The 22,325-nt window shown below is 42.0% G+C and overlaps 2 protein-coding genes across 2 annotated transcripts in view; one reads left to right on the top strand and one right to left on the bottom strand.

Moving 5' to 3' along the window:
- Window positions 1-3,283: 3,283 nt before the first annotated feature.
- On the top strand, window positions 3,284-16,072 carry RTRAF (RNA transcription, translation and transport factor). The gene is made up of 8 exons (XM_075282552.1): window positions 3,284-3,441; window positions 8,466-8,590; window positions 10,406-10,505; window positions 11,488-11,562; window positions 11,694-11,782; window positions 13,602-13,670; window positions 14,707-14,755; window positions 15,800-16,072. Exons 1-8 carry the CDS (start codon window positions 3,381-3,383, stop codon window positions 15,952-15,954), a joined length of 723 nt encoding a protein of 240 aa, XP_075138653.1. The 5' UTR covers window positions 3,284-3,380; the 3' UTR covers window positions 15,955-16,072.
- A 1,725-nt stretch (window positions 16,073-17,797) lies between these two features.
- Window positions 17,798-22,325, bottom strand: part of NID2 (nidogen 2) — a 54,268-nt gene continuing 49,740 nt past the window's right edge. Inside the window, exons 16-21 of the mRNA XM_075282484.1 lie at window positions 21,775-21,904; window positions 21,026-21,197; window positions 20,290-20,447; window positions 20,073-20,196; window positions 18,826-18,938; window positions 17,798-18,377 (exon numbers count right to left, since the gene is read on the bottom strand). Of these exons, the coding sequence (XP_075138585.1) occupies window positions 18,367-18,377; window positions 18,826-18,938; window positions 20,073-20,196; window positions 20,290-20,447; window positions 21,026-21,197; window positions 21,775-21,904 (708 nt within the window). The 3' untranslated portion in view covers window positions 17,798-18,366. The remainder of the gene's footprint in view (window positions 18,378-18,825; window positions 18,939-20,072; window positions 20,197-20,289; window positions 20,448-21,025; window positions 21,198-21,774; window positions 21,905-22,325) is intronic.

Here is a 22,325-nt window from a genome sequence, read left to right as displayed (position 1 = left end):
ATAGCGCTTTACCTGGGGCACAGATCAGGAAAGTCGACAGTGCGCTGAATTCAGCGCACTGTCAGCTTTCCAGCAGTATATAGAACTGCCTGTGCCCCGGACTATGAAAGGTCCTCTTTAAAGGGTCTCTATCATTGGGCAAAGTAATTTTTAGATAAGCACATCCTTGCATAGCCTTTAGAAAGCCTATTCCACACCTACCTTTAGTATGTAAATTGCCTCAGCGGTTTTTGAATAAGTCCGTTTTTATTTATATGCTAATTAGACATTGTGCACCCCCTTTGCTATTGTTTCCTATGCATAGGCTGCTGCTGATGATGATGATGACAGCTTCCTGTTTGCACACACACATAGGAGATAATAGCAGAGACAGTGCTGCTGGGAACTTCCTGTGCTGGCTGGAATTTCATTAGCATATGAATAAAAACAGACTTATTCAGAAACCACTGAGGCAATCTACATACTAAAAGTAGGAGTGAAATAGCCTTTCTAAAGGTTATGCATGTATGAGCTTAGTTAAAAATGACTTTTCCCAATGATAGAGCCCCTTTAAGGAAAAGCAAAATGATTTGCAAGAAAACGATTGACAAGCAAAATGATTTGTGGCCAAAAACTCTAACACAACTTGCGTCACACTTATCAAGTGTTTTAGACACACTTACGACTTGCACAAAAACGTTCAGTGTGCATTATTTGTACTATGGGGTCTGGGAGACTACATGGTGGGCAGCACGGTGGCTCAGTGGTTAGCACTGCAGCCTTGCAGCACTGGAGTCCTGGGGTTCTAATACTGCCAAAGACAACAGCTGCAAGGAGTTTGTATGTTCTCCCTGTGTTTGCGTGGGTTTCCTCCGGGTACTCCGGTTTCCTCCCACACACCAAAGACATACTGATAGAGAATTTAGATTGTGAGCCCTATATGGGACAGTGACTGTCAATGTCTGTAAAGCGCTGCGGAATATGATGGCGCTATATAAGTAAGAATAATAAATAAATAATAGTGAAGCCAGGCCCCACAGTATAGGCAATATACACTGAACATGTAGGGGAGGTAAGAGGGGATGTAACTCTGGTGCTGGGTGCTAATGCCAAACAGGTGACCGAGTCGGAGGCAGCCCAGAAAACCTGAGGTTTGGGTTTATTAGAACCTGGTCAGAAAGTAAGTGAGATGGGTCTGTTTTGATGCTGTACTATGAATAGCTGTTATCGATGGGGGAATGGGGGTAAATGCTCAATTTCTCTGGAGAGTCACATTGATTTTATTAGGCTCCCAGAGCAGAGAGCAAGGGAGAGGGGATATCATCTGCAGAAGACCGTGCCTTATAGAAAGGTGTGACTGTTTTTCTATTGAGTACATTCCAATCCTGTTAGTTAACTCTCAGTTCCTAGAATGTATACAGTGCGCTGCTTAGAACACAAAAGGAAAATACAAAGTCATCAGCAGGATCGTGCTGGATGTGAGCAGCTGGAAGCCCCTGTTATTACTTGAACCATGAAATTACTTACAACCATGTTGGTGTTTATTATAAATTGTGATCTAACTAGGATACCCTGGAATAGAGAGCCCCCTGCTGGTAAAGAATTAGATAGGAATGTGAGGCTTAAAAATCATGCATTAGGGAACTGTTAATGTACAGTAATTCTTTAAAGTGTAACCAAACCTTCAGATAAATCTTGTTTTTTTTTTACATTTGAGTCATTAATACATTTTGTAACATACCTTATTAATTTGGGCTCCTTTCTGTGAGTTCCTGCATTTTTTCACTCTTTTCCTTGCTTCTCTGTTGAGAGTAACCTGTACCCTGCTTCTCATTGTTATCTCTGTGAAATGGAAACAAAACAAACATTATAAAATATAGAAATCTGCTTTGGGTGTCGTATGAAAGAGAAGAATCTCATCTTTCTTGTGATGCTACACTGAACTTGACATTTGAGGCAAATCAAACTAAGGGCTCGTTCACATCTGCGCCCGGCCCGTTATGCAGGTTTCCGTTTCCTGCATAAAACAGAGCAGGACACGGAAACCTGCAGGAGTCTTTCTCACCCATTCATTTGAATGGGTGAGAAAGCTGTCCAGCCGTGAGCGTTTTACGCTCTCCGCCGCGAAACCGGGTTTTTTAATCCAGACACAGAGTCGGACATGCAGTACTCTGTGTCCGGATTTAAAAAAACGGTTTTGCGGCAGAGAGCATAAAACGCTCACTGCCACACCTGGTCTGTGCTTTCCGTCTACTTGCATGTAGAAGACGGAAAGCACAGAACGGAGACCAGAACGCAGGTGTGAACCTAGCGTTAGGCCACATCTGCGTTCGGTATTCCGTTCGGGGAGTCCACTTGGGGACCTCCAAACAGAATACCGAACGCATTAAAAAGCGGAGAGCAAAGAAAACACACAGACTCCATAGACTATAATGCGGTCCATGTGTTTTCTGCACAAATCATGTGGAGACAATAGTACTTCAAGCAGCATTTTTTGCTCCGCATTCGTGCGAGCACCGCATGGAAAACACACGGACCTCATTATAGTCTATGGGATTCCGTGTGCTTTCATTGCTCACTGCTTTTTAATGCGTTCAGTATTCCGTTTGGAGGGAATACCGAACACGGAAGAAAACTGGACCTAAGGACTCAGATATAATTTATATATATATATATATATATATATATATATATATCACACACCTGAGCGGATGGCAATGGTGGACACTGGAGTGTCAGGAACAGGGGGGGGTTATATCATGTTAAACCTTATATAAAGAATCCCCTCTCTACACCTTTTATGAGAAGAAGGAGCTGAGACACTTGTACAAGTCCTTTGTATTGTTCTTATTGGGTGCTGACATATTCGCCACAGGCAGACTGACAACACATTGTCCTGCGGGATTTGTAGCCTTGAGAAGATAGTCTATTGTGTCTCAATTGCAGAGGCCATATTTGTTTCGAGCGCTATGTCGTGAGGTAAATATTCTGTATACAACTACAATACACCATAGTGCACAGACCTCAACCAAAATGGACGTACTGGATAGCTAACAAGGCGGGGCTGTCAATCAAAACCACGCCCCTTACATACGCTTCTCACAACATTACGACGTTACCACAAAGCGGTGCCACCACGCTGTAAAGGCTTTTCTGTCCTATGATTGGTGGAATGCTTCCGGCTCTTGGCCTTTCATTGGTTATTCGGTCTGCGAGCTGGCTTTGGTGGGGATGTTCTTGGCAGTACACGCTCTGACTGGCAGAGGGGATCTTCGCAGTGATTGGACACAGGGTCTCCGGGGAAGTATGATTGGACGAACAGTACGCTTGCGTAGTGACGGCTTATTGAGAGCTGTCTTCCAGCTGCAGTGTGGCAGGTAACCACCGGGTGATCAGACATCATGTTTCGAAGGAAGCTACAAGCACTGGACTACCACAACCCTGCCGGCTTCAACTGTAAAGGTGAGATAGGAGGTGGCCGCCATCTTCCTGACGGTGTACGGTTCATTCATATGTGGCGGCTGCCATTGTAGAACGTCTCCACATGACGTAAAGTCCCAGTATATAGAAGTCCCGCTGCGTCCTCTTCTGTCATGGCGTTACAAGTTCTTTTCCACTATCTCCCATGACTCCTATCTGGTTCTGACAAAGCAGGGTAATAAAGGTAATCAATATGGCTGCCCACAGAAGAGAGGAAACCTGGGTGACGACCTGACCAGGCTGCAATGGGGACAAAATTCACGGTTGTCCAGATTTTCCATCAAAATTCATGAAGTGTAATGTCTGACTGGAGATCCAAATACGTTTTGATAGTGTAATATACTTATGCTAGGTTCATGTTATTGCTTGTAGTTCGGGTCTGTCAGTGAACAATGGAGAGGCGGACCGCTAAAACAGCGGCTACATACGGAGCCTGGCGGACCCTATAATGGAGTCCATCGTTTATAATCTGAAAGCGGTGAAGGATCTCCAGGCAGGACTGTCTACTTCTAGTTTTCAGTAGACTATGTGATGGATCTAGTAGGCAAACAAGCACATTCTGTGTCTGACTTCTATCTGGATCCGTAATAACGGATAGCATACGCACCTACTTACTTCTATGGCCCCCATGCACACAACTGTATTTATAGGGTGAAGCTGCAAAATACGGAGCTGGTGCTATTCCCATCCCGCTCTGTTTGTCGGTAGGGTCTGTAGAAAACATGGACTGTATGTAAATGCTGTCCATGGGCCACTTAGACCAAAAAACAGAGATAATCCTGGTTGCCATGGCTATGTCCAGGGACAGATTTGTATCTACTAGGCTATAGTAGATATAGACAAACACGTGATTGAATTCTCTGAAAATCTTGGTAGTAATGTACCGTCACTCGGTCTGATTCTTCGGTGCACTGAAAAGGCCTCTCACAGCCATAACACATAGAAAAAGAATTTCCGGCACTCAATGTATATTCTTCCAAGATGCAAAATTTATCGTATCCATACACAAACGTTTCAGTCATCAAGACCTACTTCAGTATGTCTATGGAAAAGCAAATATACAAAACATAAGTAAATAAAAAACATGTCCAAAATATAAAGGAGTGACAGCTGAACATAACAATAAAGTCTACGATATAAAGAGTTTATAATACAGTCGATATCCTATGTCAAACATTGGAAAAGTACCACAGGAACTATGGCTGAGAAGGTATATCAATCAGCATACAATGACATAATGTAGTAAGGATATAAATGTCAGGGAGATTGGTGTATAGTGTACAATATACTGAGTCAAATGAGTAGAAAGATGTCAGACCCAGGAACAATGCATATAGTAAATACTAGGAATGACACAGTATAGGGATAATACCACAAGTGCACATATACAAAAATAAGTACATGGTCAGAGGATGGGTGCCCAGCTTACTAGTACAGAGTATTGTAATCCTGACAATTGTGCAAAATTGTACGCGTACTTATTTTTGTATATGTGCACTTATGGTATTATCACTAGAGATGAGCGAGTAGTATTCGTTCGAATATCGAATCCTATTATAGTCTATGGGAAAAAAACGTGAATGTTCCGGTTTCCATGGAAACCAAAGTTCAGACACCTTGGATCCTCCAAGTTCTGGAAGTGGCAGGATGAGGAGCACGAGGAGGTTTTTGCATTGAATTCAATGGAAATTTCCCGCGTGGTATTCGACCGATACGAGTATTCGATCGAAAAGTAGTATTCGATAGAATACTACTCGCTCATCTCTGATTATCACTATACTGTGTCATTCCTTGTTTATATTTTAGACATGTTTTTCCATTATTTATGTTTTGTATATTTGTTTGTTTTTCTAAAGACATACTGAAGACGGTCTTGATGACCAAAACGTTTGTGTATGGAGATAATAAATTTTGCACCTTGGAAGTATATATATTGAGTGCCGGAAATTCTTTTTCTATGAATTCTCTGAAAACCAGTATCATGGCTCCTGTTTGAGTCAATAATATCAAATCTGTGGGGTCCGAAACCCTGCACACCCATCGAGCAGATGATATACAGAGAATGAAGCAAGAAGCAGACAGCTCTGATGTCCAAGTAGTGGCTGGACTGAGTCCCTGCATGTTCGTTCCCATTTAAATGAATGGTCACTGTCCTCGCTACTATTCAGAGAACAGAACTGACTGCTTCATTCTCTATGTATCAGCTGCTGAGAACAGATGAGCGATAAAGGTGCCGAAACCCCACAGATCTCCTCAATGTTTTTAATCCGGAAACCACTTTTAATGTACACAATGCAGATCTGCAGCAAACATATTTATGTGAGCCGTATTCTGCAACGTTGTCTGTTACATCTAAAGTCTGCTTAGATGTATGAAATGGCAGACTGATAGCAACATACAGTAACCAAACGCAAAAAAATTACATTACAACAAACATCTTCCTAAATGCAGCCATGAAAACCACCATTCTGTATACTGCAGGCTGCTTGTAGCTGCACAGTGACACCCAATAAAAATGAGGCACAAATATCAATTCAAATTTGCTTACATGTGTAAGATGTCAACATAATGCAACAAGCGCCATAACCTTATAGGAAGCGTTCACACTACTGTCGGTGTCCGATAGGTCGTGTCCGCTGAAAAACTGGCACGGACATTAGGAGCGGACACTAGCTGTGTCCGTGACACCTGTCATTTATTTAAATGGGCATCGGGTGCGTTCTTTTGCACTCCGTGCCTGTCCTTCCCTGTCTGCAAGTGAAGATGTCCGACTTCTCAAGCGGACAGAAGAACCCTACATGTCGGGTTTTTCTGTCCGCTTGAGAAGTCGGACATCTTCACTTGCGGACAGGGAAGGACAGGCACGGAGTGCAAAAGAACGCACCCGATGCCCATTTAAATAAATGACAGGTGTCACGGACACAGCTAGTGTCCGCTCCTAATGTCCGTGCCAGATTTTGAGCGGACACTACCTGTCGGACACCGATGGTAGTGTGAACGCCCCCTTACTGAAAACTGCAGAACTACATTTGTTCTAGATTCTCACTATTTCCAAGTTCTCTGCTTGCTGTAAGTGAATTGGAAAATTGTTTACAGTACATCAAGAAGTCTAAAACAGGGTTAACACGGTGGCTCAGTGGTTAGCACTGCAGACTTGCAGCGCTGTAGTCTTGGGTTTGAATCCCGCCAGGAACAGCATCTGCAAGGAGTTTGTATGTTCTCCCCGTGTTTGCGTGGATTTCCTCCCATTCTACAAAGACATAATTATATGAAAAAAAAAGTACATTGTGATCCCTATATGGGGTCACAATCTACATTAAGAAAAAAAAAATGAGGGCCACACGGTGGCTCAGTGGTTAGCACTGCAGCCTTGCAGCGCTGGAGTCTTGGTGTTCAAATCCCGCCAAGGGCAAAAAAAACACCTGCAAAGAGTTTGTATGTTCTCCCCGTGTTCACATGGATTTCCATCCCATATTCCAAAGACATACTGATAGGGAAAAATGTACATTGTGAGCTCTGTGGGACTCACAATCTACATAAAAAAAAAAAAAGTCTAAAACAACCTGATATACCTAATATTTCTCAAAGGGGTTGAGGATGTTCATCAGTTCTATCCAGTATGAGCAGAGGTGGGAAGAAAACAGTTAAAGGGATCCATCCTATCATTCAAACTCAATTTTTTTTTCTAGGTACCACGTCGGAATAGCCTTAAGAAAGGCTATTCTTCTCCTACCTTTCGTTGTCGTCTTTGCGCCGTCGTGGCACAGAGAAGACAACGAAAGGTAGGAGAAGAATAGCCTTTCTTAAGGCTATTCCGACATGGTACCTAGAAAAAATTGCGTTTGAATGATAGGATCCCTTTAAAGGGATTTCTGGGAATTACAGTATTAGGGCATACGTGCCTGTCCCTGGCACTCTGGAGCTTGTGCCAGTGGAAGTCCTCACTGCATGTGACTGCTGAGGACTCAATGCCCTAAAGAAAGGAACCAGTGATGTAGGGAGCGCACTGTGGTGGGGAACACCTGAGCGCTGCTTTGGATAGGTAAGTATGACTTCTTTTTTTTTTTTATTTTGTAACATTTGGTCAACCCCTTAATTTTGTGTTAAAATATATTGGACATTGATCTTAACCCATAAATCTCCAACACAAAATGCTTTTACCTTTTGTCTCCACTAGATGGCATCTGTGACTTTTGTGTATTTAGGGATTAATCAGGCATTTTACCTTGATTATTATTAATGGTAATTATTTAGGACACGCTTCTTTTACATATGATTAAGATTCTTCTTGCAAGGTTCTCCCAGCGGTTTCATTCGGACTGAACACTGCCAAAACGACACTGTTGTTGTACTGTGGGGTACCCCAGAGTATAATTAGCAGAGGGCAGGGAAAAGGGGGGGGGGGGAGAAAGTGTTAATCACCTCTCCATCACGATTCCCTGCTGTCTTTGGCCCTTTTGGTTGTTGTCAGGCACTGCAGAGTCATATGGTGTTGCACATAGATGCAAGCATCGCGGCACCATGTGACATTAGCCAGTCCCTGATGTGAGGTAGAAGCACAGAAAAGTTGAAGTGAGGGCACTATTTTTATATTTCCTCACCTCCCCTAGCCCTTTGCTCATTGTACTATGGGATCTAAAGAGACCCACAGTATAAAAATTGCGGTTTTGGTTCGGTATTGGAATAACGAGACCAAATTACGTTATCCTGGTTGATGATTTCGATTATTTTTCGATTGATCACCCAACCCTAGATGCCGTTCTTTTAATAACTTGTTTGCCACTATGGTTACGCTCTTGTGGCATTGAGTATAATAAGTTCACGTGGCAGATTTTACAGCTGGACCCGTGATGCATAATCCACAGCAGAAGTCTTCCTGCATCGGCAGAAAGATATTTACTTCAATGGGAAGTTCCACCAAATTAATTTACCCTAAGGCTTCATGTGTGTGGTTAAGTTTAGATGGTGTCTTTGGACTAAATTTATGTTGATTCCTTTTCACACAGATGAAACAGAATTCCGAAACTTTATTGTTTGGTTAGAAGATCAGAAAATCAGACACTACAAAATTGAAGACCGGGGAAATTTAAGAAATATACATAACAGTGAATGGCCAAAACAGTATGAAAAAGTAAGTCACTTGATCCTGGCCTACAAAGCAGGTGCCCTCAGTTATCTAAAGTCATTTTAGCGATTGTGTAAAGACACAGGCTAAGGCCCCATGTTGTGGAACGCAGCTAAAAAAATATCATGTTTTTTTCCACAGAATTTTTCATTGCCTTTTTGCTGCATTTTTCCTCTGTGTTTTTTCTTCTCTTATTAAATCTACAGGGGAAAGTGCAAGTGTTTCCGCTGAGATTTTTTATTTTTTTTTTTTTGCAATGTGTGGATGGCATGAGCCAGAATCTCATTCACTTTGCTAGTACTGTAAAACGCAGCTGTTTTTTTTTTTTTCCTTGTTACCGCAACGTGGGGTCTTGAGTTTAAAGGGTTTTATCCGTATCATCTTCTCTCAGCAGTTTGCCTGCTGTCGCCTCAATTCCTGTATTCTTTAGCAAGCCGGGGTGCAGGGTTTGACTGTTTGAACAGCACCCTATGAAGTACTTCAATAGATATAGACATTGCCTTTACCATGAGAGAATTATGATTACTGAGATCCAATATAAATGCAGATCAAATAATATGCACAGTAAATGTATGTTACATTACATGGTGTCATATAGCACACTTGCCATGCTTCTACAGAGAACAGACTTGCAGTAAACTCAATTTTATATTTGTGTTTACATATAGAGATAACACACTGTTCAAGCCTTTATCAGCAAACTGCATCTACCTGATTGTCCTGCCCCCAGAACTTTGCATTACAGCAAGACAACTCAGCCCCACCACCAGCACCTCCAGAGAGTAGTGACTTAACCCACCATTCTGTTATCACAGGACGGGACCAAGGAAATGCTGTGTACACAATTGTAGAAATAATCTAACATAGCAGGCAAACGAAGCAGCAATGCTAAAGCAATGTATTTAGGAAAACTCTTGACTTTACATAAGCTAGTAGTATAGATGGGAGCCTTGATTGGGGGGAGCAGGAAATAAGGAGAACTTCCCTTTTCATCCCAGTTATTTATATATATATTCCCCCCCCCTTCCCATTTCCTTTTTTTTGGTAAAAAATGAAAACATATACAGATTGTCTTATTGCTACATTACAGTCCCTACTGTACCTGAAGCAAGGCTGGATCCAAACCTGGTCTTGTGCTGAAATTTACAGTGCAATTCATATGGGTATGATTTCTAAAACCGCATCCACATTGAAATATGAGCAAGCTAATTCTGGTGCACAATTTCACTATGTATAACTCTTTCAAAATCATAGGGTAAAATCTACTACAAAACCCACAAATAATACGTTTAGATTTTGAATATTATCTGCCATTTCTAAGCCCCCTTGCAGATGACTGTATGAATGGGCAGTGTGCTATCTGGGTTTTTTCCTGGATAACACACTGACCTATTCATTTCTATGGGCCCATACACTTGACCATGAATTACACACTTCCGTGTCCAGACCGCAACATATTGAACAGGTCCTATTCCAGTTGGATTTTGCGGCTCTGGTTCTGTGGCTCCTATTCATTGAATGAAAGGGACCGCAGATGACATCTGTATGTCCCCGTGCAGCGCCAATGCTGTTCATTCATGGCAGCCGGTTAGTACGCGGGCGTTGGCATTAGTCTGACTTTAGAATGTGGTAGACCAAAAGGAGAAGCTCTGAACATGCAGAGCTGCGTCCTGAACAGTTAATCACAAAGGTGAGTTTCAGAATGCGTTTAATTTGTGTTCTTTGGAAGTGGTCATCTGTAGGTGGCATTCATATTATAGTTAGTGCCTCCATATGGACTTGATCCATTTGCTACATAACTGGTTGTGATTCTCTTCACAGTATTTAAAAGACGTCACCTGTCCCTTCAAAGTACAAGAGCGTCAGGAAGCAATAGACTGGCTCTTGGGCCTAGCTGTACGTTTGGAGTATGGAGACAATGGTAAGTGACTAAACCTGCTTTCTTCTATATTGAATAACCCTTGGAGATTTTACAGTTGCAGCATAGTGGATGAGATTTAAACAGATGGAACAGGCAGGTTGCTTCATATGGGCGTCTCTGTCTGATCACTGAATAAATAATTGGGAGAGTCTAGCATTGGTGGAACCTCTGATTGGGGACTATAAGCCACACGCTTTTTAGCAAGAGTCATGTAGTCCAAGAAATGCAGTATATTTAACCCCATGTTCATGTTTTCACATTTCTGCGCTGTCCACAGACATTATGGTTGTGACATTTCAGATTGAGTTTGATTCATGGAAAAACTGAAAGCACACTGTCATCTGTATAGTGTGTGTGTATTTTTTTTTTTTTTTCTTTTTTTTTTATGGGCTTTTTATGATTTGCAAATTAAAATGGACATGTCAATTATTCCACTATAAAGAAAAATGAAAAGAACGTGTATATTTACAGTTTGTAAGTAAGGTAGTCAGAATGCACGAAGAGAAAAATGGGGGGGGGGGGGGGGAGAACCACCCTCCAATTCACACTTGAAATGTTTTCAGACACATCTGTAAACTCCTGTAATGCAAGGCAGGCAGTTCCATTTTCCAACATGTGACTTCTGGTCAGTACATATTGTAAAGCCTACATATATCTCCAGAGCAAGGTATATTGGGAGATATCTCTGCACTGAAAAGTTGTGCATTGCGAATTACAGGCGCAACTCTTGGGTATGACACAGGCTATAGCAATGGTTACTGCCTCTAAATACTTAAAACGCCTGCACAGATTTTTATCCACAGAAAAGAAACAATGGTGGACAATATTTAATGGCAGCAAGCAGAGATCTTGGAAAAACATATGATATAAAATGTATGGCTGAACCTGTAATACATAATCTCTTGGATATTCTGAGTGACATTTCTGTGTTTCTATCCTATCTCAACACTAATACTGATAAGTCCTTTCTTTCCTTTTGCAGCTGCCAAATACCAGAATGCAAAGCCAGTCAGTTCCGAAGGTCAGAAGCCTGCAGAACCTCTGATAAATTTGGATGGTAAGTGGCAAAAAGTATCTTGTATACAACACATTCAATCTCTTATCTATTATAGGTAGATGCAGCCAGGAATCGTCTAAATCTTGAAATATTTATGTTCTAGTGTGTGAATTTGTTGTACTTTTTTATAGTGAATAACCCAGACTTCAAAGCTGGTGTGATGGCTTTAGCAAACCTCCTGCAGATTCAGAGGCACGATGACTACTTGGTGATGCTAAAGGTGAGTTCTGTGCTGTTTCTGCGCTCTGCTAATCTCATAATGTTGCCACCCCCGGTGTCATGTCTATATTGCATTGTATAGCTAGAAGGGAGTTTGTGATGTTGAACTTTGTTTCTGCTCAGCTGTTCCTGATCTATAACACGCTGTCTGCAGATCAGTTTTGTAGCCCCACAAATCGCTAGAAGAGTGTGTGGAGCTACTCCCAGTATTTGGGTAGCTTTGTAATTGAAAGATCACATAGTCTTTCTCCAAACCTCTATATATAAAGAAGGGGAAAGTCCATGCCTTAGTCAACCCATTCCCAGCTGACTTACTGCAGTACCTTGGTGGGAAGGGAGCTTCCTCTTATCTTTCAAACTACATTGGTATCCCTAGGATGTCCATGTAGCTCCCTGCTCCACCATTCAGGGATCTACTGGTGGTATTTGCAGCGCTATGTAAATCTGCCACTCCAAGCTACAGCGCAGGAGGAAGTGTTACTGGGTAGCATCATTACTTGCCTGGGTGCCCCGGTGAAGTATTATTTGCCTGATGCTTTGTGGGGCTCAGTAAGGGAGCATGGTGATGATGATTTTTATTTTTTTATTTTTTTTTGTGGGGGGTGGGAAGCATAGGATAGTGTAGCGTTGAGGATGGATTCTCACGTTGCAGTTAAAAATTAAAAGAATCTTTTCTTTTTTTTTTCAAAACTAAAGTTGTTTTTTTTTTTTTTTCCCATCTTTTAGTAAAACATTTAATATGGATGACATGACAATGTCCGTATTTTTCGGACTATAAGACGCACTTTTTTCCCCCCAAATTTGGGGGGAAAAGAAGGGTGCGTCTTATAGGCCGAATGTGGCGCCTGGCATCCGCTGTAATAGAGAGGCGGAAGCCGGCAAGTGATAGACGCCATTACAGGTGCCGGGGCCTGCGACATCGCTGCGCTCCTCTGCCCTGCATGAAGCCAGCAGCAGCTCCTCCGTCCCCCCGCTGCTGGCTTCATGCAGGGCAGGGCAGCGATGTCTCAGGCCCCGGCGTCTGTCCCTCCCCGGCATCCGCCTCTCTAGTACAGCGGATGCCGGGTCTGCAGTCTGTATCAGCGGCCTCTTCTCCCCCGGGGTCGGTCCCCACCGGCCCCGTACCTGTAAAGTTGCAGGCCGGCTCCTGCGCGGCGGTATCGCAGGAGCCGACCTGTTCGGGTGACAGCCGGGAGCCTAATGAGGCTCCCAGGCCTGTCACTGCTATATATTAGTACTGGGGCTGGGTCTATGACCAGCCGTAATACTAATACACAGAATGTCCCATAGACGGCAATACAGTTGTATTGCCGTCTATGGGACTTGCAATCAAGTGACCGCAGGTTCAAGCCTGGGGGGGGAATAAAATAGTTTAAAAAAAAAAAAAAAGCTTTAAAAATATGAAATAAATAAAAGTTATAAATCACCTCCTGTCCCTACAATATATATATAAAAGTAGAAAATCATATATAATAAACCACTGGGTTTTTTTTTCAATAAAAGGTGATCTAAGCAATAGATATTCCCCAAAATGGTATAACTAAAAAGTACTTCTGGACCCGCAAAAAAAAAAACACTCTATGCATCCCCGTACAGCTGCAGGGTCACCTGTCAATGTGGCCTTGCAGCTGTTGCAAAACTACAACTCCCATATATTAAATATTTTACCAGTTTTTGCTTCAAAATTTTTTTCCCCTATTTTCCTCCTCTAAAACCTGGGTGCGTCTTATAGTCCGAAAAATACGGTAATATAGTGTGTGTGTGTGTGTGTGTGTGTGTATATATATTTAATTTTTTTTTTCTTTAATTTCCCTCTTCAGGCCATAAGGATTCTTGTCCAGGAACGATTGTCTGCAGAAGCCATAGCTAAATCCAACAGCTCTAAAGAGGTGGGTTTTCTTACATTTCTTGCTTCTAAGAGTATGTTTATAGCAGAGATTTCATGTGTATTTTTGCTTTTGTTGTCATTGTCACGTATTGAGCGGATTCAGCATAGAAAATGAAATGGCTCAGTCAGTTTAGTTGAACATTAAATTGCAAATGAAATACAGGGGTATCAGAAATACAAGGGTCAGCTTTGATTTGCACATCAGATTTTTCCACCCCATGAAGTTGTGTGAACACACCCTATATTTCTTGCATCTTCAGCCTTCCCTTTTGGAGCCTGGCTTCCTCTTATCCTACCTATGTACATGGTGCAGATATTTTAGAACAAATGCTTATTACAGACATTTCTGATGCTGTGGGCATGTAATAGGTTTTTCTCTCAAATGCATTACTTGACCTGGATGCACGGAAGGCTAACGTTAACATCACTGTTAGTACTCTACTGATGATACACATATGTTCACTGGTTGCAGAACTAACTCATTTACTCGAAAGATGTAGAGCTGGTGAACCAGACACAGTCTATAAACTTGTGCTGTTGTGGTAGAAGGTAGCCACGTCTTTGTAATTGCAAATATTCCCTGGAAAAAAAAACGTGTTTCCATTTCTAATCTAAATTCCCTAGAATACGAGTCTCTGCTTATTATAGAACATCTGTTTTCTACAGGTTTATAGCTCAGTTTTCCATATGGCCTGATTTATATGAAATAGTGCTTTTTGTCATGTCTGCCTGACTTCCCGCTCTTTCCCTGCTGGGTTTCTGCAACTTTCTAAATAGTTTTCCACCTGTACAGTGACTTCCTGCTCCTTCCATCAGGTGCAGTCATCTGCTTATGGTCTCTGATGTGGTACACTATTAGCTGCAGGTACCTGAGTAGCCACTAGGAGGCACATTACAAGAAATTGCTGAGTGGAACATCCACGTAGACAGACCTGCATTAGATATCTTGAGATTATGTGGGGGTTTTTTTGGAACAGTGTATTGAGCATAAATCCACAGTATTTTATCCTAAAATTATATTATTTGTATATTTGAAGGGTCTTCCTGTGGCACTGGATAAGCACACACTTGGATTTGACACTGGAGGTAAGTTCTTCAGATGTGGAAATTTGTTTGTGCACGGAAATGGCAGCAACTTATTCCTTGTGCGGCCTAGGGAGTTTGAGAGTGAAATCATCTGAAACCTGTTTTCTCTACATCCTGAAAGGCCACTGGTGTTAGTCAGCCATATGTAGACTACAGCTGCAGATTGCAAAGACCGGTCATCAATTCTGACGCATCTTTTCTTAGAACCCTGCATTGTTGTTCCTCTGTTTATTGCTCTTATTTTTGCTGGTATCTTTGCTGATTCAAGAGAAATGTATTGGCTACCGATATCACTATACTAGTCTGGTGCTGTCCAGCATGGTCCGGTCCTGCAGCTCCATTGTTGTTGGTCATTCAGCGGCCTCATGGAAGGTACCTGGAATATTACATCTGGCGAGGAATTTCACTGCAATAAGACACCTGAGCAGAAGGACCGGACCATGCTGGGAGGACATCAGAGTATGTTTTGTTTTGGGGTTTGGTGTGTGTGTTTTTGTTTTATAAATGTATTTATTCCTTTAAGCTTTAGATAACACCTTTTAAAGAGGACCTTTCACCACTTTTGGGCACATGCAGTGTTATATACTGCCAGAAAGCCGACAGTGCGCTGAATTCAGCGCACTGTCGGCTTTCCCGATCTGTGCCCGGTGTACAGAGCTTACGGTGCCGGTACTGTAGTGCTCTATGGTCAGAAGGGCGTTTCTGACCATTAGCCAGGAACGTCCTTCTGCCTCGCGGCGCCAATCGCGCTGTGCTGTGGAGCGGGGAGGAACGCCCCCTCCCTCTGCTCACAGCGCTCGTCCATAGACGAGTATTATCAGGAGTATTATCAGTATCAGTATTTTGCATCCATGTCTGTAAGTCAAAACCAGGAGAGAAAAAAAACAAATTGAAAAAAATTGCACCTCCTATGTGTTCTTGACCACACTTATTTTTGGCTTATAAACACTGTTGCCGTATACTGACTGTGTGACAGTGATGTAAGATCTAGGAATCATAAGGTTGGTAGACACCTTCTGTAATCTTTCCTTGTATGTTTCTCAGATGCCGTTCTAAATGACGCTGCCCGAATCCTGCGATTACTTCATGTTGAAGAACTCCGAGAACTTCAGACCAAGATTAATGAGGCCATTGTAGCTGTTCAGGCTATTATTGCAGATCCCAAGACTGACCACAGACTGGGAAAAGTGGGGAGATGAGAACAACCATTGACTTGTGTGCATCTTCCAAACTTGCTGCCAGTCATCCAGCATGCAGCACACACACATATATAGTATCACGAGGTAAAATAAAAACCATCCAAGCAGCTCCTTTTTATGTTGGTTTCTTCCTGATTTTTCTACAAGAATGGAACCCATACAGTTCTACACTGTCTACCAATAAGTATTTGGATACCCATTCAGATGAAGATGCAGTATCTGCGGTCGTGATGTACGTCACGCCTTGCACCATTAAATAGGAAACAGCATTGGCATTAGTCGCTTGCAAGATGCCACAAAGTGCACAGTTGTCTGATTTCAAGAAAGGGGTAATTGTGGGGTACCACAGAAATGGTCGATCCTTAAGGGACATAGCAAGCAAACTGAATTAACCAGAATCAACAGTGACCTATGTTATTACGAAGTGGAAGGTGAATGGTGATTGTTGGAATGTGCCCCGAGTCAGCAGACCCCCAAAACTGGGAGATAGAGACTGACGGGTGCTGGCCAGAGAAACCGCACCCAACTGATGGCTCACATACACCAGGAGTTTCAACAGGCATCCGGAAGTATTGTGTCCATCAATACCATTTGTTGGTAGAATCCAGCAGATGCTTCCTATTCAGTATGAATAAATTGTTGTTTTTCTTTTTCTACCACAGGTGTACAAATACTCATTGGTAGACAGTGTACATTATAAATGCTGTGTGTCTCTGTACGGCACAGCAATCTGTCCTAGAAACTTCTGTAAGTTGTATCGATGAAATAGCTGATCAGACTGAAATAGGGGTGTTTTCACCCACCAAACCCTCCCCATTCCTACCTGCATGCATAGTCCATATTATACGGTGCTACATGCCGGTAGGTTTCCTCGCTGCTAACTCCTTTCAGTTCCAAACCCGGGACTTCATTGTGGACAGGCCACTAGTTCACATGCGTGGGAGGCCGGCACACACAATCAAGAGGCAGCTCACTGATGTTCAAGGATGTGGAAATCGATTAGACAGGGACCCAGCAACGTCAGTAAGAAGGCAAAAAATATAACGTAGTCACATGACCCATGCGTATTACAGTAAAACTAAGAAAAATGTTCATAAATTAGAAAGTTGGGGGTGGGGGGCGCTTATGTTTAATATGTAGATTTAGCCTGGACAACCCCTTTAAGTCAAACACAAGTGGGTTTTTCTTGTGGTCCCCAAATATTACAGTGGAGCACTGGTCTTATAGGACACTGTGGGGAAACTGATATATTAAAGCTGCTTTATGAAACAATGTAAAAGAGACTGCCTTTTTGTCTATGGCCATTATAACCAATCTTTGAACAACTTTTGCCGCCTTTGGCTGTTATGGGCAACAGACAAGGTTTATTTTTTCAGTTTTATAAATCAGCAATGTTAGGCCTAGAGGGGCAATGTATGACTTGCATCTTTGGATGCATTCACACGATGTCTTTTGGCACTTAATCTGGCACGTAGACGCCGCGGGAGCTTTTGCGGGCCGTATACGCTCCCATTGATTTCAATGGGAGCCGGGATCGTATACGCGGCGCTATTTTGTGGCAAAATCACGGCCGCAAAATAGCGCCGCGTATACGATCCCGGCTCCCATTGAAATCAATGGGAGCGTATACGGCCCGCAAAAGCTCCCGCGGCGTCTACATGCCAAAAGACATTGTGTGAATGCACCCTTTGGTGTTCTGTAATGCATCCTCCCCTTAGGTACAACACAGCCATTTTTGCATCTGTTGCAGTTAAGGGGTAGGTATTGTGTATTCTCACACCATGTAAAATCCAAGCCTAATATTTCCACACAAGAACTGGGTGATACAATAACCTCACCTCTATAAAGAAAAGGGTTTTATTGGAATTATCTGAAGTGTTTCATTGCACAGACAAAGACTTCTGCAGATCACGTGAGTGTATACAGTTATTTCTATAGCTTGTTTGGTATAGGTATGACACAGCCATATACAGTTAGCTATTTCACAGTAGACATCTTTGTTTTTAATATGAACTGAAAACTAAATATTAAGGAAAGATATAAAAAATTCTTTTTAAAAAAATCGGCACCATTAAAATCTCGAGTTAAAGTAAACGCAGAACAGTTCAGATTAACCCTTTGGCCTGAGAGGATGACTGGTATCTGTGATAAGGCCTCTCCGTGCTCTCGGCGGCTAAATGGGTTACTGGACGAATCTCATTCATCTTTACAGGTACAAACATTTCTTTAAAAAATACAGTAGTAAAAACTGAGGTAAAAAAAAACTTTACACTTTTTTAGATTTTTTTTCCTGTGGAAATCTGTTTCTGTTTGTTGCTGTATGTGTTCCCTCCACTTCTTGATCCTTATTAAGTGAACCAGAGCAGAGGATTCCTCAACAGCGGCTTCTTTTGGTCTTTTGAGCTTGTGTTATCATTTTCGTCCTGCAACATGAACAGATGAAGAGCTATTTATTACACAGCCGCTCCTCAGTCTCGCCTGCTTGTTGGTTGATGCTGCTTACTTTACACATAGATACTTGCCCGTTTTCTGTTTTTATTACCATAACTAATTGAATATCTAGTTTATTAGGAACAAGGAATTGAGGGCCCTCCTTCTTTCAGTACTAGACATGCTGGATGGATGTGGGTGGCTCTTTGTGACCCCCTTCCCCATCCTCTCCCAATTTATATTGGAAAGGAATTGGTATCTAGCGTTTTAAGTAAATTCTAGCATTCTGCATGAAATAATAGTTTGGGTCTAGGATCTTAAAAGGCTCTAATAGCTTGCTATAATGTTATGGTCTATTAGGTCACCTTTACTTAGATGACATTAAAGTGAATAATAACCAACAGGTCTTCTGTGCATATATGTAGTATATAAGGAGCTTACCAGATGGACAATACGGGTAGATTGCTGTTATTCCGTACAGATGTGACCGCTGTTCTGGGAGATATTCCTCTGTTATCTGACCAGTCTCTTTATTTACAGCTATAACACCATCCCTGTAAACAGATAAGATGCAGAAAACTTACATGTAGTTTACAAAGAACCCATCCACATGTATTATGGCTCTGTAATGTGGGGCCCAGTTTCCTATGAAACATACAAAGGTCTTTTTGTTCATTGATTTCAGTGGAATTGATGGATGCTACATAGGATACTATCACAATATGGATGTGTAGGTGCTATGGGTTTCTGCAAAGTAAAGATCGAGAAACCTATATTGCAGCGCTCAAACTGTTGTAGTGTAATGGACAGTGGGTGGCGTGTGGGTAAGCAGATAGCGTTCATATTGTCATTTCTATACTCAACTATTCGAAGCACATAGGCAGCGTCACATTTTGTCAGCTGACCACTTGGTTGTCTGGCCCATATCTCTGCTGGGGTTTTTTTTTTTTGTTTTCTATACACAGAGTCTGAAGGTTTCCATCAACGTTAGATAGTGAAATCTGTTAACATATGAGCTGTACTCACTAATTTTGTTTTATCTGAGGATATATACACATCTTTGTGGGGGTGGCACTTTTGGATGCTAGAACTTGGTGCAAAATTTTATAACGGTCACCTCTCCAGCCTTGTGAGCACTTTAACTGTCTAATTCCCGAGACACACTGGAAGTGTTCTCTGTAGAGCGGAGCTGACTGATGGAGGTTCTAAGACTTGGCTTAATGGTGAGGGGTGGGCAAAAGAGAGAGCTCTATCCTGATGGCATTTTCAGGGTTGGGGTATACTGTATATATAATATTTTATATATTATATAATAATATTTTCCTCTCTAGGGTTATTAGACAACCTCTGTTCTCACTTGCTTATATAGTACCAACATATTCTGGAGGCTAAATGCTATCTCGGTATATTTTTGAAGTGTGGAGGGGTAAAAAAGGAGAACAGGACCGGAGTGCCAACTACGGAGTAGAAATGGATATGATGCAGGCGGTTCCCTGCTTGGAACCAGACCATATAATCTGATACATATAAGCCATCCTTATGTTATACAGAAGACGATTTATCTGAATGGCCTCCAGGTAATATTGCAATGCCTGGCAGCCACAGCTTTCCTAGAGGCCTCATTCTAAAAGATGTTGTAAGTATATTGATAAGATATTGGTAAGTGGTTGTAGCAGGTCCTTCCTCACCTTCTCCAGTCTGTGTGATAGAATTGATTGGCATAAGCCACGACACTGAAGGGATAGTTGAGGTTACTCTGTACCACTCGTCTTCCACTTCCATTGGACAATATGCACTCGAGTTTTTTGGTTCCTATAATTTAAAAAAAAAAAAAAAAAAAAGCACAGGATAAAGTAATCATGAAAATGTATATAATATATGACAAAATATAAAATCTTTCTATACCTGCATCTGCCCAACAGATCTGCTTGGAGAATGGATCAAATGTCAGTCCATTAGGTAAACCGATGTTGTCGTTGACCAGAATCCTTCTGTTTGAGCCATCAATGTAAGAGGTTTCAATCTTTGGGGCCTCTCTATTCCAGTCTGTCCAGTAGAGGTTCCTGCAGGGGGCGACATAGAACACAAAATGCAGTCATGATTATACCTGGATGAAAAACCCTGACTACATTTCACAGCAAAAATCTACATGAAAGTATTAGGTTTTACTTCTCTTGTAATGTTACATGATTTAGTCTTCTTTCAGGGGTAAAGCTTAAGTTAGAATTCTTCTCGTGCTGGAGTGGATGGCTAGTCCCACGGCTGGCTACTGTCCATGTCCGGACTGGACTGGAGTCGTCGGTCCATCATTGTGAGATATAATGTAGTCAACGCTTGCACTGACCATGGCCATTGCTCAGTCATAGTGAGTTATGATATAGTGAGCTCCAGATCAGCCAAAGTGCTATTTGTGCCCAAGGAAAATGGGCAAAATGTGTACCCTAACAAGCTGTGCTGTAAGAAGGAAAAGGGGGACTCTAGATCCCCATTCTAGTCATTTGCAGGGTCTCCAGTGATCATATTTTATTACTTATCCTGTGTATAGGTAAATGTTAATTGTGGGAATAGCCCTTTAATGCAGATGTTATTTTCTGTTGTGTACATTGATTTTAACCCTATAACAAAGGTCAGAGTTACTTACCCTCGCACAGCGTCTATGGTGATGGCACGAGGATTCACCAAGTTTGTGTCGAACAGTGTTTTCCTTTCAGAACCATCCAGTCGTGAAGTCTCTATTTTATCTGTGCTGCTATCTGTCCAGAACATGTTTCTGCGCAAGTAGTCTATGGCCAGGCCCTCAGGGCTCATTAAATCTAATAGAAAAGAAAAAATGGAATAACTGTGGGAGATGAAGAAACACGGTCTTTTAGTAAGTACACTACATTAGAAGAGATTGCTCAGCTTGGCTATCTACATTAGCCCCATAGAGGTTAAGTGGGGTGGCAGTGTACAAGGGTGTCCTCGCTGCTCCATTCAGACAGGTAACCAGGCCCGTTCTTGTAATTGGTGGGAGTCTATTCATGTGAACGGAGAGGCACATTAATCTTTATATGACTGCTGAAGAGAAGATAAGTACAGCAGTCTGCTATCTTCAATAGTCCCACTGAATTGAATGGAACTGTAGCTTATACAAGATGGCTACTCTGTTCAAAAATGAAAGTACTCTTGGTCAGTCGGTGACCTAGTGGTTGGTCCCATCCAATCAGACTCTTATTCCCTACCCTGTGAATAAAGGAGATCCATCCACCCACCCACCCACCAATTTAACTATGTGTGAACAGATGCAGGGAATGAAAAATCCTCTCCATGCTAAAAACTGTTCTTCATGGTTAGCCACTATGCAACTTCACCGTTGACTTTTTATCTGCATGTCTGGTTGACATAACTTACCTGTACTAATGATCACTTCAGGCTCTGCACCAGGCTCAAGGCTTGCACGGCTGATTGTGCGCCCAGCGACATCTGTCCAGTACACCTTCTTCTCCTGACAGTCATAATCAATCCCCACTACTATAGAGCCCTGTGGAAGAAGGGATGGAAAGAGTTAACGTGATGTTATATTCACCGACTTTTCAGCTATACCTCATAAGGTTTCCTATCAGTGTGTTATTATTGTAGATTCATTGATATTAAAGTGATGACGTATTGGACACCACTTGCGGGTGACATTTATTTAAGTCTTGGTCTCTGCTGCTGGCGTACATCGCACTGGGTAAATTTTCTACATTCACAGATTTAGGCTTAATGCAAATGACCATGTGCATTGTACAGGTCAGTAAGAACAGAATGGATAACATATGGATTAGTATCCATGTCCTGACTGTGTTTTTCACTAACCCATACACTTGAAAGAACAGATTGAGGTGTGAAAACACACAGATATAGGACCTGTTCCATATTTTGCATTTCTTTTCTATGGACTGGGCACACATCTGTAAAAT

The sequence above is a fragment of the Leptodactylus fuscus genome, chromosome 7, assembly GCF_031893055.1.
Source record: "Leptodactylus fuscus isolate aLepFus1 chromosome 7, aLepFus1.hap2, whole genome shotgun sequence".
Lineage (NCBI taxonomy): Eukaryota > Metazoa > Chordata > Amphibia > Anura > Leptodactylidae > Leptodactylus > Leptodactylus fuscus.
This window is presented reverse-complemented; position numbering and strand designations above follow the sequence as displayed.

Coding starts and splice junctions, on each gene's coding strand:
- RTRAF (XM_075282552.1), top strand. CDS start 3,381: ATGTTTCGAAGGAAGCTACAAGCACTGGACTACCACAACCCTGCCGGC. Junction 8,591..10,405: donor GGCCAAAACAGTATGAAAAA/GTAAGTCACTTG, acceptor TTCTCTTCACAG/TATTTAAAAGACGTCACCTG. Junction 11,563..11,693: donor ACCTCTGATAAATTTGGATG/GTAAGTGGCAAA, acceptor ACTTTTTTATAG/TGAATAACCCAGACTTCAAA.